This window comes from Oryx dammah, unplaced genomic scaffold (assembly GCF_014754425.2).
Source record: "Oryx dammah isolate SB20612 unplaced genomic scaffold, SCBI_Odam_1.1 HiC_scaffold_10, whole genome shotgun sequence".
In the NCBI taxonomy this organism is placed as follows: domain Eukaryota; kingdom Metazoa; phylum Chordata; class Mammalia; order Artiodactyla; family Bovidae; genus Oryx; species Oryx dammah.
Genome location: NW_024070194.1, coordinates 16950842 through 16976412, shown reverse-complemented (window position 1 = coordinate 16976412; position 25571 = coordinate 16950842). Strand labels below are relative to the sequence as shown.

Sequence of the window (25571 nt, the reverse complement as noted above, 5' to 3'; positions counted from 1 at the left end):
CTCTGACCTGAGCCTGTGGTCAGGAGAAGGTCCCCGGAGGAAAGGGACAGCCTTCCTCTGGGAGCCTCACACATCCCCAGTATGGAGCTCTCCCCACTTCCTCTTGAACCCCAGGGATCTATCTCTGCCTGGGAGTGAGCAAGTGGCAGAAGAGATGTGTGGAGCTAGCCCTTCTCAAATGGGCAGCTCATGGTGACTTAGCGTTTGGGCCCTGAGACAGAGTCCTGTTTCAAGAAAGGAGACCATGGTCCAGAAGGAGGGTCGGTCCCAAGGTGACACAGCCTAGCAGAGACTGGACCCCTCCCTAAATGTGCTGTCCTTCTAGCACACTCTGCTGTGTCAGAGCTTGAAATCGTGGGTCTTCCCTGGTGGTCCAGTGGCTAAGACTTCACACTCCCAGTGCAGGGGACCTGGGTTCGATCCCTAGTGAGGGAACTAGATCCCACGTGCCACAACTGAGAGCCACGATGCAGCCAAATAAATAAATAAAATATATTTTTAAAAAATTTGAAATCTTGGTCTCTCTAGAGGAACGGGGCTAGGCTGCTTTATCCAATCATGCCCCATCTGCCATGGACATCTATCTGGCTGTGTGAAGGAGAGGTCCGGAAGGCAGGAGGTGGACCCCATGAGCAACCCCTGATTCCTACCTCCCCAATGTGGTTTCATGTCCCCACTTCTTTTCATTCTCACCCTCGCTGTGTGACCTCAGGCAGGTGCCTCAACCTTTCTGTGCTTCTGCTTCCACTGGATCAATAATATAGGGACACTATTAATGTCTACCTCCCATATTATCTTGGGGATTTGATGAGTCAATATTTGCAAAATGCTTAGAGCAGGGCCCAGTACAATGTCCAGGCTCCAGGTGAGTTTGAATATCTCAGATACATGGTCTCTGACAATGTGGCATTGCAGGAACAAAGCAGGATGTAAAGTGTTTAGTCTTTGCGTTTAGTCTTTTGTCTCTTCCACAAATATTTCAGAATACCTAGTGGGGATAACGAAATGGATCTGACCTGGTCCTGCCTGGAGGGAGCTTGGAGTCAAGCACACTAGCTGGGTCCCTGGATTCAGTCTTATGTTTCTATGACACTGGAATGAAGTCCACCGCCATGCCCAGGGGCTGGCCCTCTGGCAGCATGTTGCCAGTGGGCCTCAGTGTCCCCAGCATCTTCTGTGTATTTCCTCATGGATCCTCCCAGTGGCCCTACGACATGGTACTTACTGGTGTTATCCTCAGTTGGCAGAGGAGGAAACTGAGGCACAGGGTCCTACACTGGGCTTGTAGGGCTGGAATTCACACAGATGGTCTTCTCCAGTGTTCTTGCCCTTGACCTCAACCCGCCCACCTCTCTCCAAACACATGGCACTTGTATAATCATTGCATAACAAAAACCCAAACCCCACCAACCAACAAACAGTGCAGTTAGAGGCCCCAGGCCACCTTAGTCTTGAAGGCCCTCTTATGCTTTTTATGAATGCCTCAATGGGGAGTGGTCCTCTTGGTCAGTGTAAGAACTTAGAGGCCAGGAGCTTTTTTTCTTGCTCCTTCCCAAGAGGGCACATGCATCCTCTTGGTGCCAGAAGGGCCTCTGAGGTGCAGCCCTGGCTGTCCCTCGCCTTCCATGGCATGTCAGTCAAAGGACCCTTTTTCTTGTCCTTGATTACTTCTAGTGACAGCAGGCTCATTCTTTATCATTTAGTTCCTTTTAAAGAAAATTTGGGCTTTTAGAAAGTTGTTCATTAAAATTTTAAAAGTACTTTTATATTTTTATTTCCTCTCAAAGTCCTGCAAACAAGTCCACTGTTAGACCATGCACCCCCTGAGACAGGACCTGGCCAGTCCATCTCTGTGTCCCCCTGTGGTGACGGGCAAAGGGCTTGCTGCACAGGTGGTGCTGTGAATACTGTTCCGGGGAGCAGGTGAGTGGGAGGTATGGTGGTTGGGGATCAGCTTCCATCAAGCCTGGGGCTGTGGGCAACTGGGTCAGTAGGTCCCACAGGATGGCAACCATATGAGCGCTGCTGGGCATCATGACCTCAAGGGATTGAGTTGCCATAGAAATCAGCTTTCCCAGGCCCATTGGCATGTTGCTCCCCTGGTGATCTTTTGAGTAGGTCTCCCCAGGGCCTTCCCAGCCCCACATTCTCTGAGCTGGTTGGCCCCCAGGGAGCATGCAGGCCACACCCCTATTGTGCAGATAGGCAGCCTGAGTCCCAGAGGGTTAGAGGCGCTGGCTAAGGCTCACCTATGGAGGGGCTCGCATAGCTGGGCTTAGTGCTTTGGGCCAACAGTCCTGCCCGAGGCCCCAGCCAGTCATGGAGACATTTCCCCATTCATGGGTCCACAGAGGAATCCTGGACTGATTCCAGGACCTGCAGCTTCCCCAAGGGAATAATTGGAGCTCACGTCACCAGTGTGTCCAGAATCACAGTGTCAGTAATAGCTGGTGTGGCAGGGTGATCTACTGTGTTCCCAGCACTCTGCTTTGCCTTCAGTTGTCACAGTCATTTCCTGATGAAGAAATGGGGCACACAGAGAAGTTAAGTCATTTGCCTGAGGTCACACAGCCAGTTAGGGGTAGAGCTGGGATCCAAGAGTGGGGAGTCTGGCTTCGGCCTCTCTCTCTCTCTTGGTTTGAGAGGAATGAAGGATCTTTCAGGTCTGGGGAGCACGTAGCACTGGGCCTGCCAGAGTCAGAGCCAGATAAATCGTGACCCAAGTGTCAGAGCCTTGGCAATTTCTCTTTCTAAATCTTTATTTATTTGGCTGTGCTGGTTCTTAGTTGTGGCACGTAGGCTCTGAAACCGGGGTCAGATCCCTGACCAGGGATCGAACCAGGCCCCCTGCGTTGGGAGCACAGAGTCTTAGCCACTGACCACCAGGGAAGTTGCTGATTTCTCTTTCTAATCATACCCCCTCAACAGTCCTGAGAAGTCTGCTTTATCCCTACTTTGCAGATGAGGACACTGAGGCCCAGAGAGGGGAAGTGACTTGCCTAGGGTCACACAGCAGGCAGCGGTGGATCAGGGCCTCTAGTCCACGACCCCTGACTCCACACCTGGTGTTCGTGCTGTGACCTCAGGCTGCTTCCCAGGTCCCCTGGGATAGCCCCTGCCTTCCACCAGGTGAGGTGATGACCCGTCGGGGCTGCCAAGATGAGGGAGCTGCGAGGGGTGGCCATAGTGGGTGGGGAGACCCTGGCCAGGCTTGGTGGGAGTCAGCACCTGTGGATGGGGACATAGGGAGCAAAAGGGGGTGGTGGAATGATGGTCATCACTGGGGAGTTTGCAGCTTGAGTTTCTTTGTATTTCCTGATCTCTAGCCCACCCAGATTCCTGGCTTAGACATCTCCTAACTTGTCAGTAGTCACACATTCACTCATTCATTCAGCTGTTCATTGAGCACCTACTACGTGCCACTTCTAGGTACTAGGAGTGCAGCAGTGTGTCTAGATGGACAAAAGCCCATAGAAATAATCATAATCACACACACACACACACACACACACACACTGGGTCATGTGACCCCACGGACTGTAGCCCGTCAGGCTCCTCTGTCCCTGGAATTCTCTAGGCAAGAATACTAGAGTGGGTAGCCTTTCCCTTCCCCAGGGGATCGTCCCAACCCAAGGACATAACGTGGGTCTCCTGCATTTTAGGCAGATTCTTTACTGTCTGAGCCACCAGGGAAGCCTCATGTTATCAAGAAGAGGCACAAAAGGAAGGGAGCTTAAACCAATGCAAGTGGTTTGGGAGCACATCCAAAGGAGATGAATTCTTTTTCCCTAAGAGCATAATTGAAGCATAATTGACATACAGTAAACTGCACATGTTTAAGGTCTGCAGTTTGATAGATTTTGACACATGGGTGCACTCCTGAAACCATCCACATAGTCAAGATAATCCATCACCCCTAAACGTTTCCCTCCCACTCCTCACATGCTGCCTTTGGGCTAAGAACTGAATGACACATGAGTTACTCTGCTGAAATAGTCAAGGAAAAGCATTCAGGTGGAAGGAATAGCATGTGCAAAGGCCCTGGGGCTGGAATGAGCTATCAGCCATCTCTCCTTCTTCCAGCTGCCTGCTATATCCCTGCCCTGGTTGCAACTTTTAGCACCTCTTTCCTTGGTGTAGGACAATTGCAGCCAACCATGTATTCACTCAACAAACCCTCAGCCCTTTCCTGGGTGCCTGGAACACACACATGCCTCAGATACTGTCCCTGTCCAGGAGGGACGGACACAGTGTCTCAGGGGAAGGGGGGGGTGCAGTTAGGGCTGCTGATTATGAGGCATTTCTTCTGTGCTTGACCCTATACCAAGGAAGCCCTTTATGCGTGCCATCACTATTCCCATTTTGTAGATGGAGTAACTAAGGTTCTGAAAGGTGCCATACCCAAAGATATCTCTTTGGGCCTCAGTTTTCCGATCTGTAGAATGGGTGGAAGTGCAGGCTAAGGGGCCCAGGTAGCCCTGTCTGCTCCCAGAGTCCTTCACGTCAGGGTCCTCTCTACTCTCCAGGACCATGGGCAGCAACAAGAGCAAGCCCAAGGATGCCAGCCAGCGGCGCCGCAGCCTGGAGCCTGCCGAGAACACCCATGGAGGCGGTGGCGGTGGAGGCGGCGGTGGGGGTGCCTTCCCCTCCTCACAGACCCCCAGCAAGCCAGCCTCCTCTGATGGCCACCGCGGCCCCAACACGGCCTTCGCCCCTGCAGCCGCTGAGCCCAAGCTGTTCGGAGGCTTCAACTCCTCTGACACAGTCACCTCCCCGCAGAGGGCGGGGCCCCTGGCTGGTCAGTGTGCCTGGGAGTGAGTGCCGGGTGGCCCTGGCCCCTTGGGCTGTGTGCCCTGGAGGGCAGCGATGCCCGCTTTCTGGGCTGCTGTTTCTTTCTCTTAATGACGGGGAGGAGTCTAGGGGTTATTTGGTCTTAGGGGCTATTGGGAGTTTTTTGGAGGTTTTATAAACTGGAAAGAGTGGTGCACACGCCATTGCCTTTAGGGCTGAATTCTGATGTACAGTATAAAGGGCCCTAGAGATAAAGGGCTGCAGGTGGAAACTTAGGCCCAGAGAGCCTTCTTGGGGAGGCCCGAGGACCAGGTCTGAGGCTTTGCTTTTCGCTCTGGTTAGCCTGGAGATGGATCAGGACTGGAGGCGGTGAGTGGCCAAGGGGGCGGGGCAGGTTTTAGAGAGAGAGCGCTCGGGTCTTCAGAGGCTCGGACCTACGAGATGCGCCCCTGCGCCCTCTGCTGGTATTGAGGGGGTATAGCCGCTCCGGGCGAGTGATGCTTAGTAAGAGAAGTAGATGCGGTTCTGGAGAGGTAAGACCCTCACACAAACACGGGCATTTCTACCGGGCCACCTTCAGACAGACAGGCACACACACAGTCGGCAACTCATTCAGAGACACCCAAATAGGACACGTGCACATGTTAGGCTGAAGATGCCATTGTAAACACAGACACACCATGGACACAGACACACTCAGGGACAGGAATGGGCACCCTCCAGGCACAGACACGCACCCCACGCAGATGCACACAAGTACAAAAGCACATACGCAGAAGCGCCTCCTACTCCCAGATGGAGACACAGACACGTGCAGTCAGAGCCCTTCAGAAGTGCACACATGCTCAGCTAGCACCCAGGGACTCGCAGATGCACAAACGTGCGGTGAGAACACACAGACACGCACCCAGGCGAGACAGACGGACCCACAAACACAGCCATTCATTTGCTCAAGAGACGGTTGTGGCGCCCCTCCTGTGTGCCAGGTCTCTTCTGGTGTCAGGAACACAAGCAGTGTGTAAAACAGACAAAACCCTCCTGGGGAAGAGAGGCGAAAAGCAAGTTGTGTAAACCGTGCCGTGTGTTTGTGGGTGGTAACTGCTCTGAAAGAACACGGAGGACAGGGAGGGGCGCTGGAGGGTGTGTGGGTGGAGGTTGTAACTTAAAATGGGCACAGAGAGGGCTTCGGGAGGGACAGTCACCCGCAGCCAGGATCGTCCCGATGGCCCGAAGCACCAGAGTCACAGAGCGCCTCCCCAGGGGCAGTTTCCCTTCATTCACTGCTTCACTCACCCCATGGTTGTTTCTTGAACACCTGCGATGCTCCAGACTCTAGGAACAAAATAAAGATGCTTGTTACTGGGGACGTCAGGTTCTTGGGGGGAAGGCAGATACCAGACAGAAGCCAACACCCAGCATCACCTGGAGCCCACTGGGCTCATCACGTGAACCCGCTCAGACGCACGTGAGAGACCCACGTGCCTCCTCCGTGCCCTCACAGGTGTGCCAGACACATAGACACGGGGGACATGCACAGAAGCCCACCATCTGTAAATGAAAGCAGGCCCCCGGGCTGGCAGTGGGGGACCCACCCCCACCCCCAGGGTGCAGGGCTCTCCTCCGCCAGCCAGGGCCAGGCCTTCTGACACGCCCGTCTTCTGAGCAGGCGGAGTGACCACCTTCGTGGCCCTTTATGACTATGAGTCGCGGACAGAGACTGACCTGTCTTTCAAGAAAGGGGAGCGGCTTCAGATTGTCAACAACACGTGAGTGCCCCCTAGGGACCCTGATCTGGGCTTGGGCTGGAGCCACTTCTGACCATCCCAGAGCCAGCTTGATGGGCAGTGGGCGGGGCTGGACGTCAAGGCAGCCGAGGCCCAGGGAACCCATCCTGGGCATCCTGGGGCCTGTGGGGGTGATCAGGCGGGCACCCCGATGAGGTGGGTGTGGCTTTGGGAGGGCTCCAGGGACAGGGATCTGGGTTTGGTAACTGATCCACAGAGCACAGTGCTCCAGATCCCAGCACCCGCAGAGGGGCGTGTGGTCAGAGCAGGACTGGGCCCAGGACCCGGGGCTACAAACAGCAGGGCCTTTGTACTTGAAGGCTGTGCTCCCAGAGGTGCTGGAGCGCCTGGGGCAGCCCAGAAAGTGAGTCTTCAGCTGTAGAGGGAGGGCCCTGCATTGGCAGGGTTGGGGGACCCATATTAGGGACCCAACATGAGAGGGGTCAGGATAGGGCATGAGGAGGATGGGGCATAGGATGTGTAAGGCAGGGCACCCTAGGGTGGCATCCATGTCCCCCTCCAGGGACTCCAGCCTTGGCATGGGGCATCCTAGGGCCAAGCTGATGAATGGGGGCAGGGGGCCCTGCCAGACTCTGGGGCCCCTGTGAGTGATGAACTGATGAAGGGGGTGGGGGCCTTCCCCTCCCCCCTCCTCTCCTTTCCCCGCCTACCCAGAGTGCAGTGGGAAGTGGGGTGCCGCACCTGTCATGGGGGGTGGGGAGTGCAGGCTTTGGATCACAGTGGGGGCGGAGCTGCCGACAGAGGGCGGGGCACAGCTCCACACCAGCTGCCTTCCTGCCCTTGGACGGCCTGCTCTCCCGGCCTGCTCTCCCGGCCTGCTCTCCCGTCTCTGCCACCTCCCATCCCCCCCGCCCAGCCTCGGGACGCCCCGCCCCACTCCTGGCCCGTGCTTGCTCCCTCCAGCTCTCTCTCAGCTTCTCCCTCTCTGCTTCTCTCTCGCTGGCCCTAGGAGGAAGGTGGACGTCAGGTGTGTACGCGCTCGCAGGGCGGCGGGCTGGGGGGGGGTGCTTCACTGGTGGGGGTGGGGCTGCATGCGCTTCCGCCTGCACCCCCTTGGCTGCACCCCCTCCGGCTTCCCCAGCTTCTGTCCTCACACCCTAGAGTTGGACCAGATCCTGACCTGCACCCCCAGGCTGAGAATGGGGAGGGTCCTCTCATCACCCCTGTCACTCCCCATCACACCTCCTCCCCATCCACCTCCTGCTCGCTCAGCTCCCCCCGAGTGCCAGCTGCATGTAGGGCCAGCGCTGGGCCCAGGGAGGCCTGGGTGGAGAAGGCCACGTCCTCCTGGGGCCAGAGTATAGTGGGACTGGCCCTAGTCTGGGCCCGTGGCCTGTGCAGGGCGGGGCTGGGATCAGCTTGGGCTTTAGGGGGCTGTGCTGTGTGCCCACCTCTGGTGGTGACCAGAGGCTGGGAGGCTCAAGCAGGACCTCGAAGGAAGCACAGTGAAGCCGAGGTGCTGGAGGCGGGTGGTAGATGGCAGCCCCCCTCACAGAAGGGCAGCTCCTGGGAGGGTGCGGTGCTGGAGGGGGTTACATGCCTTCAGGGCTGTGGAAGGGTGAGAAGGTTCTAGAGGGTAGAGTGGGGTTGATCCTGGAGCGTCCTCGAAGGCCTGGCTAAGGAGGTTGGACATCCCCACCGTCTCTAGGCATTTCTTGCTTGTTCATGCCTGCCTGCTGTTATGCATGTTGTTCCCTCTGCGTGAAAGGCCCCTTCTCCCATCGGTCTGGCAAACTCCTACTCATCCCTCAAGATCCAGCTCAGAAGTGCCTTCCTTGTGAGGCAAAGGGGAAAAGAGGGGTAGGCATTTTTACCCACGTCCTTTACTCTGCTGCCATTCCACCAGGGCTGTAGTGATGGGGGAGGGGCCATCGCCATATTGATTCCTTATATGGAATGAGGAAACTGAGGCACTGAATGAGGAAACTGAGACTCGGAGATGTAAAGACCCTTGCCCAAGGTCACACAGCTACCAAGTAGCAAAGCCAGGATTGGAACTTGGGCAGCAGCTCTCTCTCTTCTTTAAGCTGCTCTCCCAAGGGGAGGGGGCTTTCCCAGCTCCCCCAAACCCCTGCTGTCTGAGTCCCAATGCCACTCTAGTTCTCTTCTGGTTCCAGCTGGTTCCATCTGCCTACCCCTAAACTGGAAACTCGTTGAGGGCTGCTCTTGTGCCTGCCCCCTTTTGGGGCCCCCATCACCCCATGTTCCTCACCCCCCTGGGGGTACCCAGGTGGTACTGGCGCACCATTTCTTGTGCCCTGCTTGTGGGCCTGTGCTCACGCTGACCACTTCAGTTGCCCTGTTTTATTTAAAAGGCACCATCGCCCTGGGAAGTGGAAATGTTTATTGGCTCCATTTTACAGATGAGGAAACTGAGGCCCAGAGGGGGTGAAATGACTTTCTCAAGGTCACACAGCTAGTAGTGGCAGAGCTGAGTAGGGGGCCATGGTGGGGGGTAGGCATGACCCTGAGCCCTTGGAGGAGGGGCTCTGTGCAGGTGCAGAGGAGCTGGGAGGAGGGAGGGGCCCAAGCTGGGCGGCATGGTACCTCAGGCTGGAGGAGACTTTGAAGTGCTGGGGAGATCTCAACTGGCAACGATGGGAAGGGCTTCTCAGGGGGCTCACAGCTTGAGCAAAGGTGTGGCCAGAGGAGAGTTCTGGAAACTTTGATCCTGCCTCTTTCACTCGTCGTTTGCCAGCCCCTTCCTTTCCTTCTTCCTGTCTTCCAGGATGGGCTGGGGGCTGCCAGAAGTAATGGAGACCTGTCCATGGGAAGCCCATGAGGGGCAGTGAGGTGCCCCAATTGGAAGGTGGGGGTGGATCGGGAGCCCTTCCTCATATCACAGTACTCAGCTGCTCCTCTGCCTTAGAAGTCGGGTGATGGTGGAGTTGGGGGGAGCTGGCGTTAGAGGAAGAGGAGGGGTAACAGGGTCAGGGATGGGGCAGGGGAGTATCCTTGTCCTGCTTCCCTTAGTGGAAGATAGGCTACCCAAGCGTGAGGTTTCATACCTCACCCTGGGACCACCCTGCATGTCCTTCTACCATTATCGCTCAAGCTCCATTATTGTAAGCCCCCTGCACCCACCGCGCACCCTGCAAGAGTGAGGGACTTTCTGAGTCTAGCCTGTGGCTGAGCTGGGAGTTGGGGAGGGAGAACTTAAGGCCGAGCCTGTTGGGGCTGGGCCAGGGCTGGCTGGGCTGGAGTCCTCACAGTAGCTGCCTGGAGACCCTGCTCCCTGGATCTCCATGCCACGTGGTCCTGGACCTAGAGCTCTGGGTGCTGTGTGGCCTTGGGTCGGAGGAAGCCCATCCCGGGGGTGACCACCCTAAGCCCCTGTCCTGGTCCTCTAGGAGCCAGAGCCCATCTTGGGGGTGACTGCGCTAAGCCCCTGTCCTGGTCCTCTAAGAGCCAGAGCCCCTCTGGTCTGACTGTGGGGTGCTTCCCAAACTGCCGTTTGCTCCCACCCAGATTATTCCAGCAGTTTCTCCAGCAAGCACTGACCTCTGCCCCCTTTCCCTGGGCTCTTCGGTTCCACTCCCCACCATGGGTCGAGGGACCCCTTCCTGCCCTCCTCACACGATCTGCCTTGGCCTCACCCTGCTCTCTCCCCAAGGGCCAAGCAGGGGTCCAGGCCTCAGGGCTCGAAAACTTGACTGTCTGAGCTGTGCCCAGCTGCCCTGGCTCGCCTGCAAGCTCCAAATCGCTTCTCTGGTCAGTCCCAACAGCCCAAATGGGTTAAATAGAACGATGCAAGCTGCCCTAATTCCCCAGGTTCCAAAGCTGCCACCCTCCCAATCCACATGCCTGCCTGAATTAGCCACGAGGATTAGGCTCTTAAAAAGAGGATCCTGAGGCTCAGAGAGGTGAGGTCAGTAGCCTGAAGTCACACAGCTAGTGACAGCACTTGCGGTGTAAAATCGTAGTTCAGGGATTGCTGGTCCAGTACTTTATTCTCTGGCCACATGAGCGAAGGTGAGGGGTCAGGCAGGGAATGTGTGATTCCCTGCCTTCCCTTCTTCCTGCCTATCTAATGGGACCTAGGCCCCAGGAAAGGTGTGAGATGCAGTAAATGTGCTCAACATGTTAGGTTAACACCACCATCACTTCCGAGCTCAGATCAGAGTCCCCACCAGACCAGACTGATCTGGGAAGCTATGGGGCCCCTCATTGTGAGGGCAGTCCCTGGCGCTCCGCAGAGCCAGCTCACAGCCACCTGAGGCAGGTTTGAACCTTCCAGACCATTGGCAGCGGAAGATGGGGCTTGATATTTCTATTTCACAGGTGGGCACACTGAGGCTCAGATGATAATCACAATAATCCAATTCTTGGCTTGATGCTGACTGATTTACACACTTTGCCTGCAAAGGAGATTTTGTGACTATTATCTCCTTTTTATAGAAGTGCTGAGAGGGTAAGGAACCTGCCCAAAGTCACACAGCAAATCCTTATCAGAGACTGGAACTGAGCCGCATGCTGATTTTTAAAGCCGTGTTGAGAGTGGGGAGTGGTACCATAGAGATGCGGATTTCATTCTTTTTCTTTTTTTAGCCAAATCAAGATACTATCAGCTCATGCACATTGAGTACCTGTTGTGTGCCAGGCATAGTGCTGGGATTTTACATCCTCGGAGGGAGGCATGAGTTTCCCCATCCTGCAGATGAGGAAATCGAGGTAGGGCCAAGGTCATGCCTGTAAGTGCTGAGCTGGGCTGGTGCCGGGATGCTTGGATTCTGGCGCTCAGGCTCTTCGAAACCTCTCAAGCCGGGGCCAGGCTGAAGCTGGACCTTGGATCCTTAGTGAGCTTTCAGCACACCTCCATCCCTGTCCTTGTGAAATAAAACCCCCCAAATTGGACTGTGAGCCCAAACGCACACATGGGCTGGTGTCGGGGAGCTGGAGGCTCAGCTGGCCCAGTCTGGGTAATGTCAGCAGAGCTGAACCCCTGCTTCGGGGGCTTCTAGGACCATGCTTGGCCAGCCTCTGGGCACATGCCGCTGCCAGCCTTCCATTGTGAGTAGGTGGCTGGGGCCTTTCCCGAGGCCAGCCAGCTTGCAAACTCTGCTTTGTCCATCTGCTGCATTTCGTAGTCTCTGACCTAGACCTTGGCTCAGTCCCCTGCCCCCAGCCCTGCTGCCTCCTCCTCCATCTTCCCCTGGTTTCCCTGAGGGTCTCTAAGTCTGAGAGGCCTGGGGAGGGCACAGGGGTCCAGGGGGCCGGCCAAGACAGGCTGTGGGCACACAGGGACCCTGGTTCTCACCCTTGCTCTGCTGTTGATTTGCTGTGTGTCTTTGGGCGAATCATCGCCCTTCTCTGTGCCTTAGTTTCCCCCTTGGTGAAATGAAGGCTTCAGACTAGATCTCTTCTAGCTTTGGGGAAGTCTCTACCCCATTCTGTGCCTCATTTTCACCAACTCTACAAAGAAAGTGCTGGGTTATTCCATCCTGGGTGTTGTGTGTCCTTGGGCTGGCCCCTAGACATCTCTGAGCCACCTTTTCTTCATCTAGGGGCTGAGGCCTGCCTTTTTTGCAGAGTGGTCTTGAGGGTCAAATAGGACAGACAGTGTGGGTGCCCCCATCCACTGTGGGTACACACAGAGAGGTAGATGGAGGTCCTGGGCACCTCCAGGCTTCTTGCCTTGAGGGGGGCATCGCCACCTTACTCTGGGGCCCTCCATCTCCTGCCAAGATTCCCATGTGAGCCTGTGCCCCCGCCTGAGTGTGCACGCGTGCAGTGATTGTATAGCTGAGTCAGCCCACACAGCGCCAATCTCACTCCATCCAGAAGGGACTCAAACGATCTGGTCGAGCCTGGGCTCACCTGGCTGACTTTGGGTTGCTCACCAGTACTCATCTGTTCTCAGAGAACTCCCCCAGCTCCACTCTCTCCTAGCCTCAACTTCCCCATCTTCAAAATGGGCTGAAGAGCATAGGAGGGGCAGCTCAGAAGAACCCGGAGCCAGGGATCCAGGTTCAAGTTCAGACTGTGGCTGTGGGCAAGGGCCTTTTTCTCTTTGAATCCCGATCATGGGCAGCAGGGAGCACATCCATTGGCTGTGTGTCTTTTCAGGGTTGTGATGAGGTCAAAGGCAGCCTTGGGGTGAGAAGCTCCGCAAGGTATCAAGCTCTATGGCTCCCCATAGGGAAGATTCCTCCTCATCTGGGAGTTAGGAACCTGGACCTGGCTGTGTGACCATGAGCAGAGGCCCTTGCGTCTCTAGCCTCAGTCTTCCCATCTGTACAGTGGGAATTGGAGGGGGCTGGGCCCTATTTCCCAGGCAGCCCTTCCCATCGGCCTCCCCTCCCTCCCCTTCGACCCTCTCCCTGCCTCCATTGATTGCTTTGGATGCAAGGCCCCTGTGGCTGCCGCCTTGTCCCCTTCCCCCATCCCCAGCGCTGCCTGGCACTCTGCTCTCTCCCTCGCTCTTTCTGCCTCTCTCTCTCTCACCACCCCCATCTCTGCCTCTTCTTTCCTGTTGGGCTCTCGCTTTCTCCTCCCTCCTCTGTGTCTCTGGACCCCCGCTCCAGCCAGACCTGGTTCACATTCAGATGGCTGCAAAGGTACTTCTGCCCCTTCCCCGCTGCCCCCCACACCCAGGGGACCCACCCTGCTGGGGGCTTCTCCTGCCCCATCCCCCTGTCCCCATCACACTCCCTGCCTCATGGGGAAATCAGTGTAGAAGGGCCCTGGGCACTGGGGCTCTGCCACTTCAGCTCCCTCTGACATGACTCGCTGTGTGACTTTGGGCAAGTCCCAGCCCCCTCTGGCCTCAGTTTCCCCACAGCTGGGTAGGCTGCAGGAGGAGGCCTGCAGTTTTCAATCAAGGAGCCTGGTGGGTGCGACCCGTGATTTGTGACAAAGGCAAGCATTGCTCCAGCTGCAGTGGCAGCTCTGCAGAGAGTGCCTGGATTGTCACCAAGCCCCCAAAGGACCAGCCTTTGCCTCCACTCAGGTCTCGCCAGTTGCCAAGCTTGGGCTTCCAAATCTCAGGGCTTGGGGAGGTTTTGAAGGTCTGATTCACCATCCGTCTCAGGCAGGAAGCTTCTCCTGTTACAACTTGCTTGCTCCCCAGAGACAGGGAGCTCCCTCCCTAAATCGCAAGGCGGGCTCTTGGCATCTTGAGACAGCTTGGGGTATCTGCAGGGCAGCTGATCACTTCCCGTCTCAGGACTCTGCCCCTGTGAGTTCGGGCCTCATCGTCTGAGTCAGCTTTGGCCAGGAGGCTTCTGGGATAGGGAGGGGAGGAGTCCCAGGCCAGCTTAGCTTGGCAACGGGTGAGTGGCCTGATCTCCGTGTTCCCTGCACCTCACTCAGCCTCGCGAGCCCCCAGCACAGCACCTCTGAAGACCGCACGCCCCGGGGCCCATTGCTGATGGTTTCCTTCCCCTTTGCTCCCTCCCTCTCCCCCTGCTCAGAGAGGGAGACTGGTGGCTGGCCCACTCGCTCAGCACAGGACAGACGGGCTACATCCCCAGCAACTATGTGGCGCCCTCTGACTCCATCCAGGCTGAAGAGTGAGTATTGACTCTGGCCTTCTGCTTGCTCACCATCATCGCTGCTGGTTCAGAGCTTCTCTCCTGGGCTAGAGTGGGGGGGCTGGCTGCCCCAGCCACATCCCAGGAAGAGGCATGGTGGGTGGGCGGAATCCTGGACCACCAGCACCATCCCCCTCCCTCCCACCCCAGGTGGTACTTTGGCAAGATCACCAGACGGGAGTCAGAGCGGTTATTGCTCAGTGCAGAGAACCCAAGAGGGACCTTCCTAGTGCGAGAAAGCGAGACCACGAAAGGTATGAGTGCTTCTACTGGGAACTGAACCTTTTGTGGGTTATTTGAGCTGGGTATTGAGGAATGAATAGGAGTTTGGTATATGGAGTGGGATGGGAAGAATCCTCCAGCTGGAGAAAAAGCCAGGATCAATGGCAGGGAGGTACATTTTCCCTTTTTGACACTGGATATTGTAAACCCCACCTGAGGGTTGTCCAGAGGTTGTGGGGGCTGAGGGGCCTGGGCTTCTAGAATGATGCCTGTATGCTGTTTACTTAGAAGGGCTTTCTCTGGCCACTGAAGCCTTCTCCCTCACCTCTGGGGCTCAGCCTTTTTCCCTGATGCCACCCCAAGCATCTCTTGGGTTCAGGTTAACAGGCCTGTTGGGCAGAAGCAAACTTTTCGAGCCCAAAGCTTTTCTAGGCTCCAGGGCAACAGGGAGGGGCCACCCGGACTGGCCCAGCTGAGCCTTGGCGCCCTTCAGGCTATGCCGTATGTGGTCTCCTGCGCAGGGCAGCCTGGTCTTAGCCAACCACTGGCTCCTGGCTAAGCCTGGAGTCTTCAGGGAGGGGCGGGGCCTGGACACCACTCCAGTGGGCAGACCCAGAGAGGAGAGGCAATTAGGCTGGGACACACAGCTACCTGGAGCTGTTCCTATGAGGCTCCCCACAAACATTTACTGAGCACCTATTGTGTATCTGGCCTTCTTATATGTGGTCTCACTGAATCTGCCCAGCTGCCTGGGCAGTAGCCTCCTTGTGCAGAGGAGGACACTGAGGCCCAGAGAGGGCAAGTCACTTGCTTAGGTCACAGAGCTTGGATGCACATCTGGGCTTCACAGGTCAAAGGTGCATGGAAAGACTCTTGAGTCAGGTGCCCTTTGTCACTTGACTGCCCCAGCGGCCGCCCAGGGGCTGGGTGCTCAGAGACAGGCTGGACCAGACCTGGCTCCGTCCGTGCCTGCCTTCCATCCCGTGTCGGGTAGGTGTGCTCAGCGCCGCGGCCGTGGGCGAGCGGGCGTGGTGGTCACAGCCCCTCTCCGGCCTGTCCTGTAGGCGCCTACTGCCTCTCGGTGTCTGACTTCGACAATGCCAAGGGCCTCAACGTGAAGCATTACAAGATCCGCAAGCTGGACAGCGGCGGCTTCTACATCACCTCCCGCACCCAGTTCAACAGCCTGCAGCAGCTGGTGGCCTACTACTCCAGTGAGTGCCAGCTGGGCGCAGGGGAGGGGAGACCCCGGAGGGGCTGGGGGTGGCGGTCTCCATCCATACTGCAGACCCTGAGCTGGGGACTTTGGAGCCATCCAGGTCCAGGACTCCTGTCACCCTGGGCTTGAAAGCTCCTGTTCCCCTCCCCCTTCTTCCTTTCCCCTTTTCTCCCTCCTCCCATTCTCCTCTTCCTGTGCCCTCCTCCCTGGTTTCCCTCTGCCCACCCCACCCCCTCCCACCCCTCCATCCTATTTCGCCTCCTCCGAAGCTGCCTGATGAGGAGGGGGCTGCCTGGAGAAGTGAGCCAGGAAGGAGGGGGGCATAGACTGGTGTCATTTGGCCCTGCAGCCTTAGGACCGGTTGGAACCGGTTACCGGGAGACAAGGAGGGGGCGGCTAGATCGATCGCAGCAGAGGAGGGGAGAGCGAGTGGCAGGCGGGGAGCGCACAGGCGCAGGTTAGGCCGTGTGTGCAAGGCTGTGGCCAGTCCCTCTGGATGTCCAGGGCTGCCTGGGTGGGCTCCAGTGGTGTCACGGCCTGTGTGCTCCCATGTGGACAGTCCTGTGGGTACCTGGGTGTCTGGCATGTGGCCACAGCCTTTCACGTGTGGCCTTTCCTGAGAGCACCACCTCCTTCTCTGTCAGCTGAGCCTCCTGACCCCCTCAAGGATCTGCCACTGTCCACCTCCATCCCTTTGGCCACCGCTGTATTTATTCTGAACCTGGTTCCCCCAGATCAAAACACTCCAGGGGTTACCTTGGAATTTTAGGAGAAAGACCCCCATGTGGCCTCAGGTTTTGGGTGGTCTAAACCCAACTGGCCTCCATGCCTTACCTGGGGCCCTCCTTCCCCTACTCACTCCTTGGCAGCCCTCCCCACCCTCCTCAGCCTCCTTTCGGCTCCTCCAACCCACTGGCTTGTTCCTCCCTCAGGGCCTTTGCACATGCATGAGGCAGTGTGTGCTCTGCCCAGAGGGCTGTTCTCTAGTTGACCACTCACCCTCCTGCAGATATAAGCCCAGGTGCCACCTCTTCCAGGAAGCCTCCCAGGATTCCACCCAACCCACCTGCTATTGCATGTACAGCTCTCCTCTGTCACACTCGTGGTCCTAGGAGGTGATATGGGAAAGTTGGGTGACCCCCTGGACTGGGAGCTCCAGGAGGGCAGGCTTCCACTGGCTCCCTGGCACCCACCTAAAGTCAGATGAATGAATGAATGATTTGGGGAAGATGCATGAGGCAGTGTAGGCCCGTGTTGGAGGCAGTGCATACACACAGGTATGGACGCCTGGCCTCTAGGGTGTCCTGTGTGGCCCCAAAGCCTGTGTGCATGCAGTGTGTGGGTCTACACAAACACACACACACACACCGTGGGACACGGCGACCCTGCACGGATGCTAGGCCTGAACTCCACTGCCCTGTCTCTGTCTTCAGAACACGCTGACGGCCTCTGCCACCGCCTCACCACTGTGTGCCCCACGTCCAAGCCGCAGACTCAAGGCCTGGCCAAGGACGCCTGGGAGATCCCCCGGGAGTCGCTGCGGCTGGAGGTCAAGCTGGGCCAGGGCTGCTTCGGAGAGGTGTGGATGGGTAAGGCCATGCCCCCGGCGCTCCCACCCCTGCTTTGTCCCCACTTGAGAACCAGGCAGATGTCTGTCCCATGTGGCTGCTCCAGGCCCCACGAATCCCTCAAACTTGCTTCCACAATGTCATCACCTCTGTGAACTGTGGGTCCTACTCTCAACGTGGAACTCCTCCAGTGGTGGGCAGCAGCAAGCTAGGGCCCCAGCAATCCGTGCCTCCGGCTGCTGTGGTACCTGTTTTCCAAGAACTGCTTGGGGCTGGTCATCGTGATTCCCCAGTGACATGCCCTGTGGTCTGGGCCGGGTGGCTTCCCTCTGAGCCTTGATCTTCCCACCTGTAAAATGGGGCTGGGGGTAATAGGACCCCCTGGGGGATTGAGAGAATGCTGGCCCCACATGTGTCCCCATGTTAACTTCAGCTGTGGGAAGAGAAACCTCAGCTCCTAGATGGAGCCCTGGGAGGTGCAGAGTCTAGAGCGCTCCTGGCCTGTTAATGATCTCCTGTTTCACTCTGGAGAAATGGCCAAACCGTCTTTGAAAACAAACGCCGTGCAGCCGTGACAAAACCCAGGCCCCCTTCTGCTGACTGGTCTCTGCGGACATGGGTCGCAGAGGTCATGGTGAGGGAGGCCTGGTCGTTGTGAGCCTGCGTGTCCAGTGGGGAGATGACCGTGTACAGTTTTCAAGGTGGTTCCATCTGAGCTCCGGTGTATCACTGCCTCCACTTCCTTCCCTTCAGAGGAAGAGATGATGGAGGAGAGCAGAGGGGCTTCCTGGGAGGCTCATTGCAGGGACAGAGGCCTACAGGCTGGAGGTCAGGCCAGGTCAGGAAAGGGGAGCTGCTGGCTTTGAGCTGGGGAGAGGAGATGGAGATGCAAAGCACAGGCACAAAGAGAGGACCTGATGGGACTTCCCTGGCAGTCTAGTGGCTGTGATTCCATGCTCCCAATGCAGGGGCCCAGGTTCAATCCTTAGTCAGGGAACTAGATCCCACAAGCCACAACTAAGAGTTCACATGCTTCAACAAAGATCCCATGTGCCACAACTAAGATTTAGCGCAGCCAAATGCATAAATCAATATTTAAAAAAGAGAGAATCTGAGCAAAACGGAGACAGCATCAGCCATTCTGGTGGCTGCAAAACTCATTCCTGGCTTGCCTGTGTGGTGAAATCAGTGGAGGAGGCTCTCGCTCCTCCCTGGATGATCCAGGCAGACTTACAAAGAGAAGAGCCTGGTACGTATCTCCAGAGGGCCTGTGCTGGAGGACCGCAGACATGGGCCTGAGCCCCAACCCGCAGATGGAGGCCCATAGATGGTGAGGCATGAGCCAAGGCCACTCATCAAAGGAGCCTCAGGCCTAGCTGGGACCAAACTGGGATTAAACACACTGGTTTAAAACATAGCTTTCCCTGAGGCATCACAGTATAAAAAACCAGATAATAATAAAATGATAGCTGCAGCTGTTAACTGTGTGCTCACAGTGGGCTTAGCAGCCCTAGCAGCCCCATAGATGGATATTATAGCATCCCCATTTTCCAGATGAGAAAATCAAGGTTTCGAGGGGCCCTGACTCACCTGTGGTCTCACTGCTGACAGTGGGCAGAGTTGGGAGCCAAACTCCTGCCAGTCTGACCTCTGAGTCTTTGTACTCAGTGTGAGGCTTTAATTACTTTTTGGCGAGTGTGGCTTGAGACAGCTTCTTGTTGTGGTGGCCTTGTTCTGAGGCCAGCTCTGTCTCACCTCCAGCCCCCACCAGTGCACACGCACCATCTGTGGACACCTAGGCCACCTTTCGGTGTGTTACCCAGAAGGAACATGACCACCCCGAGGAGGACAGTTGAATTGACGAATGTGCTGCTTTTGGGGACATTTCTAATTATAAGCGTCCTAAGAACAGCTTCTGTTTCTTGAGCGTGCCCTGTGAGGAGCATCCTGCCCATTTTGCAGATGGTGACACAGGCTCAGAAAGAGGCTGGGCCTTGGCTGGGCTGTCACCTGGCCTGGGAGGTCAGAGCTGACATTGGTACCCAGACAGGCAGATTCTGCATCTCTGTGAGATGGGAATGGGGGTCCTCCCCTGAGGCAACCTGCACGCCTCTCTACACAGGTACCTGGAATGGCACTACCAGGGTTGCCATCAAAACCCTGAAACCTGGTACGATGTCTCCGGAGGCCTTTCTGCAGGAGGCCCAGGTCATGAAGAAACTGAGGCATGAGAAACTCGTGCAGCTGTACGCCGTGGTGTCCGAAGAGCCCATCTACATTGTCACGGAGTACATGAGCAAGGGTGAGGGAAGCCGGGAGGGCCCTGGTGGGGTTCCTTGCAACAGGGCAGGTGGGACGCGCTTCACTTCCCACCACATCTAGAATGAGTGTGTGCCTTTATTTTTTTAAAGTTTTATTTATTTATTTTTAACACCAAAAACATTTTGTGTTGGAGTATAGCTGATGAGCAGTGTTGTGACAGTTTCAGGTGAAATGCAAAGAGATTCAGCCATACATATGCATGCATCCCTTCTGCCCCAGGCCTCCCTCCCTTGAGCTCTCCCATCCACCTGGTTCCAGGCTGGCACGTAACATTGAGCAGAGTACCCTGTTCTATCCAATAGGTCTTTGTTGGTTATCCATCTAAAATATAGCAGTGTATACATGTCCTTCCCAAATTCCCTAACTGTCCCTTTCCCTCAGTGAGTTAGAGCGCATGCCTTTAAAGGTGAAATGCATGAAAAGAATCAGCTTCCCATGTCCGTGGAACCTTAAACCGCAGGTTGCCTTTCTCGGTTCATTTTGTTTTTAGTGATGTCCCACAATGCACCAGTGTCCCCGTCTGCTGCTTTTGTAAAGCTGTTTGCCATTTCTAGGGCTGGAAGGAAAAATCCCTGAATCCTCCAAGCTGAGCCACATCTGGATCAAGTTCCTGGCTTGACTTTTACTTGGTTTTGAAAATAATTATTTTTCAAAATTCCACTTTTGGAGGTATAACTTACATATGATAAAATACACCCATTTTAGGGGACTTCCTAGGTGGTTCAGTGGTTAAGATTTTGCCTTCCAATGCAGAGGATGTGGGTTCGATCCCTTGTTGGGAAGCTAAAATCCCACATGCCTCATGGCCAAAAAACCAAAACATAAAACAGAAGCAATATTGTAATAAATTCAATAAAGATTTTAAAAATAGTCCACATTAAAAAATATATTTGGAAAAAAAACGCCCATTTATTTATTTTTTTTTTTTTTTAAACGCCCATTTAAAATGTACAGTTCAGTGAGCTTTAATGAATGGATATGCTGTGTATCTCTTAGCATAGTTGAGATAAACATCTCCATCACCCCAGAAAACACCTTTGTATTCCTTTGCAGATAATACACTACAGTCCCAAACCCATACAGCCACTGATGTGCTTTCTGCCTTCATAGATTTCTTTCTTCTAGAACTTCATATATGAAATCTTTTACATCCAAGGGTTTTCTATTTTGTTGTGTATATCAGTAGTTTCTTCCCTTTTTATTGCCGTTTATAGTACGGCTGTACCACAGTTCTGTTCTCCTAGAGGTGAACGTTTGGTTGTTTCCCATCCTGCTTACCTTTTGAGTGACAAACAGTTTATTCAGAGATGGGTTTACATAAAATCTGATGTATGGTTAAAGCAAGACTGGCCTGCCTCAGTGGACAAGATCGGGGAATCACTGCTTCCTGGCTCAGGGAGGACAGAGCAGGAGCTAGAGCTGCTTTCTCTCTGCCCAGGGAGTTTGCTGGACTTTCTCAAGGGGGAGACAGGCAAGTACCTGCGGCTGCCTCAGCTGGTGGACATGGCTGCACAGGTGAGTCAGCCCCTCCCACCTCCTACATCTGGCCTTGGGCTCTCCCACCCGCCTGGCTCTGCCACATCTGGCCTCTTGAGTGCCCCCCCGCCCCAAGAAACTTGCCTTGATTGCCCGCTCCCTCACTGATCTCATCCTATGTATTACTGGGACCACTTACAGATGCTGTGAGTGGTGGTTCTGGGCAGAAGAAAGAGCCCTTACCTGGGCATCAGGAGTCACTGACTTGCTATGGGACCTCAGACCTCAGTTTTCTTCTCTGACAAGTGTCAATACACTCATCAAATGTGTATTAGTACTTGCTTGTTGTAGGCAGTGCTCAACAGCCACTTTTTAATGCTTATCACAATCAGAGGAGGTAGGATGGCTATTATTCGAGATGAGAAAACTGAGGCTCAGAAAGGGGACTTGGGACAACTGGCAGGATCTGGTACTCATCTGTGTCTCTGGGAGCATCTGGGGTCTCTTTCATGGTCATCCCACTTCCCTGGTTGCATCTTGTCTTGTGCCTCCCCTTTGCCCTATGCTCCCTCCTTAGGCCAGGCATTGGTTCCGCTTTTTGTGCGAACAGGATTTACTGTGAACTGGTTTCGTTGCCTGAAAAACTGGGAAGGGCAGGACATCTGGTTGGCTGTCCACTCCTGGGGATGACCCCATCCCTGGGCATGTGCCCTGTGATCTGGGAAGGGCATAGGGTGGCCTCTGAATCAGGCTCCCCGATTCTGCCTGCAGATCGCCTCGGGCATGGCTTATGTGGAACGGATGAACTATGTCCACCGAGACCTCCGGGCTGCCAACATCCTGGTTGGAGAGAGCCTCGTGTGCAAAGTGGCTGACTTCGGGCTGGCTCGACTCATTGAAGACAACGAATACACAGCCCGGCAAGGTGGGCAGGCTCCCAGCAGAGGCTATGTGGCTGTTGGGAGTCACGCCCCGTCTCTGAGCCTGTTTTTCCCTCTGTCAAGTGGGGACCAGAATGGTGCCCGACAGAGAGGTAATGATGTTCTCCTGAGCTCCCCCGACCGTTCTTGTTCCTACAGGTGCCAAATTCCCCATCAAGTGGACGGCCCCGGAAGCTGCCCTCTACGGCCGGTTCACCATCAAATCAGATGTGTGGTCCTTTGGGATCCTGCTGACGGAGCTCACGACAAAGGGACGGGTGCCCTACCCTGGTAAGAGAACTCCCCGCCACCCATCTTTAGTCCTTCTGCCCCTGCCCTGGTGACGCCCCTGCTCAGGAGATCTTGGGCACGTAAAAGCCCCTCCTGGACTTCAGTTTCCCCATCTGTGTAACAAAGAGGTGACCCTCTGACCCTAGGTTCTGTCATTGTTCAGAGCTCCCAGGCTTGGGGAGGGCCTTACCTATGGTCACAGCCACCCTGCCCCTAAGCAGGAACCCCTCTTGGTTGTCCCCATCAACGTCCCTCTGCTCCACTTGCCTCCTCTAGCGCCTCACGCCTCCCTCTGCCCGCAGGGATGGTGAACCGGGAGGTGCTGGATCAGGTGGAACGGGGCTACCGGATGCCCTGCCCGCCTGAGTGTCCCGAGTCATTGCATGACCTGATGTGCCAGTGCTGGCGGAAGGACCCGGAGGAACGGCCCACCTTCGAGTACCTGCAGGCCTTCCTGGAGGACTATTTCACGTCCACCGAGCCCCAGTACCAGCCCGGAGAGAACCTATAGGGCGGGGCTACCGGGCCAGACTGCCTTCTCGGCTTGGATCCTGGGCGGGGTGGCCCCTGATGCGGGGTCTTGCCTGCCTCTGCCTGCCCGCGTTCCGTGGAATTGCCAGTGACGAGGCCCCGCCCTCTTCCGTGGTGGGGTGGCACTTGGGGCCACCCTGGGGGCGGGGCCTAAGGCTGCCGTCCTGGCTCCGCCCACCAACACGCCCCCTCCCTGCGTTCTCTCCTGGAGCTCTGGATGTCTCAGCAGGAGGCCCTGGGAAGAAAGGCTGGGGCTGAGGGTGCCCTTTTCTTAGTCTCAGCCCACCCCGCGCACTGGCTCCTTGCCACTTCCGCGCCACTCCAGGTCTGTCTGCAGAGCTGGCCAAAGAGCCTTTCCAAAGAGGAGTGATGGGCCTCTGGTCCCCAGCCTGCCTGCCGCCCTGGCCCATGCCGTCCGTTTCTGAATCGCCTGTTTGCGGAAGGCTCCTGGGTCCAGCCCTCTCTGCTGTGGCTCCCAGGCTGGTGAGGCCTAGCTTGACTTGATGATCGTGGGTAGGGGTGGACACCCTCCTCAAACCCTGCCCTTCTTAGGCTTGAGGAATCCTCAGAGATCCTCAATTCCTTATCCCCGTATTACCTATGGGGACACTGAATCCAGAGAGAGGATGTGACTTGCCCGAGGCAGCAGAGCACTTCAGGGTTGAGGTGGAATTGGAACCCGGTGCTCCCTCTGTCTTCCTCAGGAACCAATGCAATTGTCCTTGGAGGCGTTGTGGACCGACTGGGGCAGCCCGGGGGACAAGCGGCCTGAGAATGGCTCAGAGATAGCAGGCAGAGTCCTGTTGCCACTGCTCACTCAGTGGGGCTTGGTGGGGGGAGAGAGTGGAGGTGGATGTGGGGCTGAGCTAGAAATGAAGGGTATAAGGATAGGGAAGCAGGTTTTAATCGGAATGTGGGTGATTTTTTATCTTTGGCACTAGCCAATCATGAAAGGGAGCTCACAGGCTCTGGAGGCAATCAAGCAGAAATAGAAGATCCAAGTGGTTGGAACCCCAGGTCCTCCTTCCCCCAGTTTGTCCTGTGTTGTTTCAATGCCTGTCCCCTGCTCTCCTCTCCAAGTTGGCACCCTTAACTCACGAGTAGGGGAAAGAGTGCATGGGCTGGGGTGAGAGAGGACAGATTGTCTATTGCCACATACCAGGACTGGCTGTGTGACCTCAGGCAGCCCCTGCTGCTTCTCTGGGCTTCAGTGTCTGCCTCCATATGTGGCCATGGCCTCTGCACTCCTGTCCAGACCCTATGGCCTGGCATCACGTAGTGAGTCCAGCCCGTGGCATCAAGAGACCGTGTTTTGGCCCTTGGGCTATGTGGTGGCTTCTCCCTGGGCCTCATCATGCCCTTCTTAAATGGGGCAGCTGACAGTTTTGTAGGCATTCTGCCAAGGGCCCCTGTGTGTGTGTATGTGTGTGTGTGCACGTGTGTGTTCCTCCATGTGTGTCCATATTTAACATGTAAAAATGTCCCCTACTCTGTCCCCCAACCATGTACATTTCATCCCCAGCCCTTCATCATAGCAATAACGTTCCTGCTGCCAGGGGTTCTTGAGCCAGCCAGGCCCTGCCAGTGGGGAAGGAGGCCAAGTGGTGCCTGCCTATGAAATTTCAATTTTTCCTTTCATACATGTGTATTACCCAAGTCTTCTCCTGTCTGTCCCAGTCAAAATTTGGGTTCACTCCAGCGTGCTCTCAAATCCCCTTCCAACTGCCCAGTGCCCTTTGTATAAGGTATCCTAATACTGTCTTTTTTTTTTTTTTTTTAAAGCAAACAGTGTTTTGTAGATTTCAGATGACTATGCAGAGGCCTAGGGGACCCCCGGCTCTGGGCAGGGCCAGGGGGTCCCGCATTCCATGGCTCAGGCCTGGGGTGGGGGAGGGGGGAATTTGGAATTGGTTGTAAATACTTTGCATATTGTCTGATTAAACACAAACAGACCTCAGAGTTTGGCCAGTGGTTTCTTGAGTATCTATTGTGTGCTGGAGCATGACGGGGGTGGGATGGGAGGACAGGATGTGTCAGAGGAGCCTTTGTGCAGGCAGCACCGGTGGCTGGACGGCTTCAGGCCAGGGAGGGACATAATCAGATTGGAGACCTCTGGAGTGCGGCTGTGTGTGAACATCTGTTCCTGTGTTTAGGGAGTGACCATGCCTGCCAGCAACCTTGCTTGTGTCTGGGTGAAGCCCAGGACTCTCCAAGTGTGAGCAGTTGAGGACTCAGATGCCCTGGGTGGATGGTGGCAGTTGACACTCTGGGGGCCCCATGGGGCTGTCATGCCCTTGTGGAGTTGTGGATATCCCCACGGGGAGCTGTGGCTGTGTGTGTGCTGTGTGTTTCCCAGGAGTGCCTGGGAGGGTGGGGGGGTGGTGAGACTGGGTCAGCAAAAGCCCTGGGCGTTCTGGAGAAAACTCCAAAGACTCCTCCTCTGTTCCCTTGTCCCCTCCACCAGGGCACACAGCCTGGGAAATACATTTGCAACAGCCTATAGGAAGAAATGTATTTTTTATCAGATCACACACCTATCCATGTGAGTTACCCCTGGCCTAATGACACTGTTTAATCTGTTTAATTAAAAACAGATTTCAAAATCGGGATGTTTCTCTGTTTGCTGTTATGTTCACATGCCAAACACCACAATGTCTGGATCTGAAAGGACATCTGGAGACTCCACAGGTGTGCGTGTGTCTTGGAAGCAGAGGTAGGAGCATGGGTGTGAGTGTGTGCTCCTGGGAGTGTCTTTGTGCTCACGTGGGTACGCCTGTGCGCCTGTTTGCTCATGAACACCTGTGCTGGTGTGTGGACATGTGTCCAGGTGGCTTGTGAGTCCGGGCTCCTTGGGTTGTGTGCCCAAATGTGTGAACCTGCTTTTTTCCGGCCGT

The 25571-nt window shown here is 55.7% G+C and overlaps 1 protein-coding gene across 6 annotated transcripts in view; it reads left to right on the top strand.

Moving 5' to 3' along the window:
- Positions 1-25284, top strand: part of SRC (SRC proto-oncogene, non-receptor tyrosine kinase) — a 54550-nt gene extending 29266 nt beyond the window's left edge. For 3 of the 6 annotated variants that reach the window (XM_040247344.1, XM_040247347.1, XM_040247346.1), the window contains 13 exons: positions 1788-1923; positions 2962-3129; positions 4527-4798; positions 6458-6557; positions 14009-14107; positions 14279-14382; positions 15415-15564; positions 17003-17158; positions 19260-19439; positions 20898-20974; positions 21707-21860; positions 22015-22146; positions 22449-25284. In XM_040247344.1, the coding sequence (XP_040103278.1) occupies positions 4531-4798; positions 6458-6557; positions 14009-14107; positions 14279-14382; positions 15415-15564; positions 17003-17158; positions 19260-19439; positions 20898-20974; positions 21707-21860; positions 22015-22146; positions 22449-22657 (1629 nt within the window). In that variant the 5' untranslated portion in view covers positions 1788-1923; positions 2962-3129; positions 4527-4530 and the 3' untranslated portion in view covers positions 22658-25284. The remainder of the gene's footprint in view (positions 1-1787; positions 1924-2961; positions 3130-4526; positions 4799-6457; positions 6558-14008; positions 14108-14278; positions 14383-15414; positions 15565-17002; positions 17159-19259; positions 19440-20897; positions 20975-21706; positions 21861-22014; positions 22147-22448) is intronic. The other 3 variants (XM_040247345.1, XM_040247348.1, XM_040247349.1) reach the window with 2 other exon arrangements.
- Positions 25285-25571: the final 287 nt, after the last annotated feature.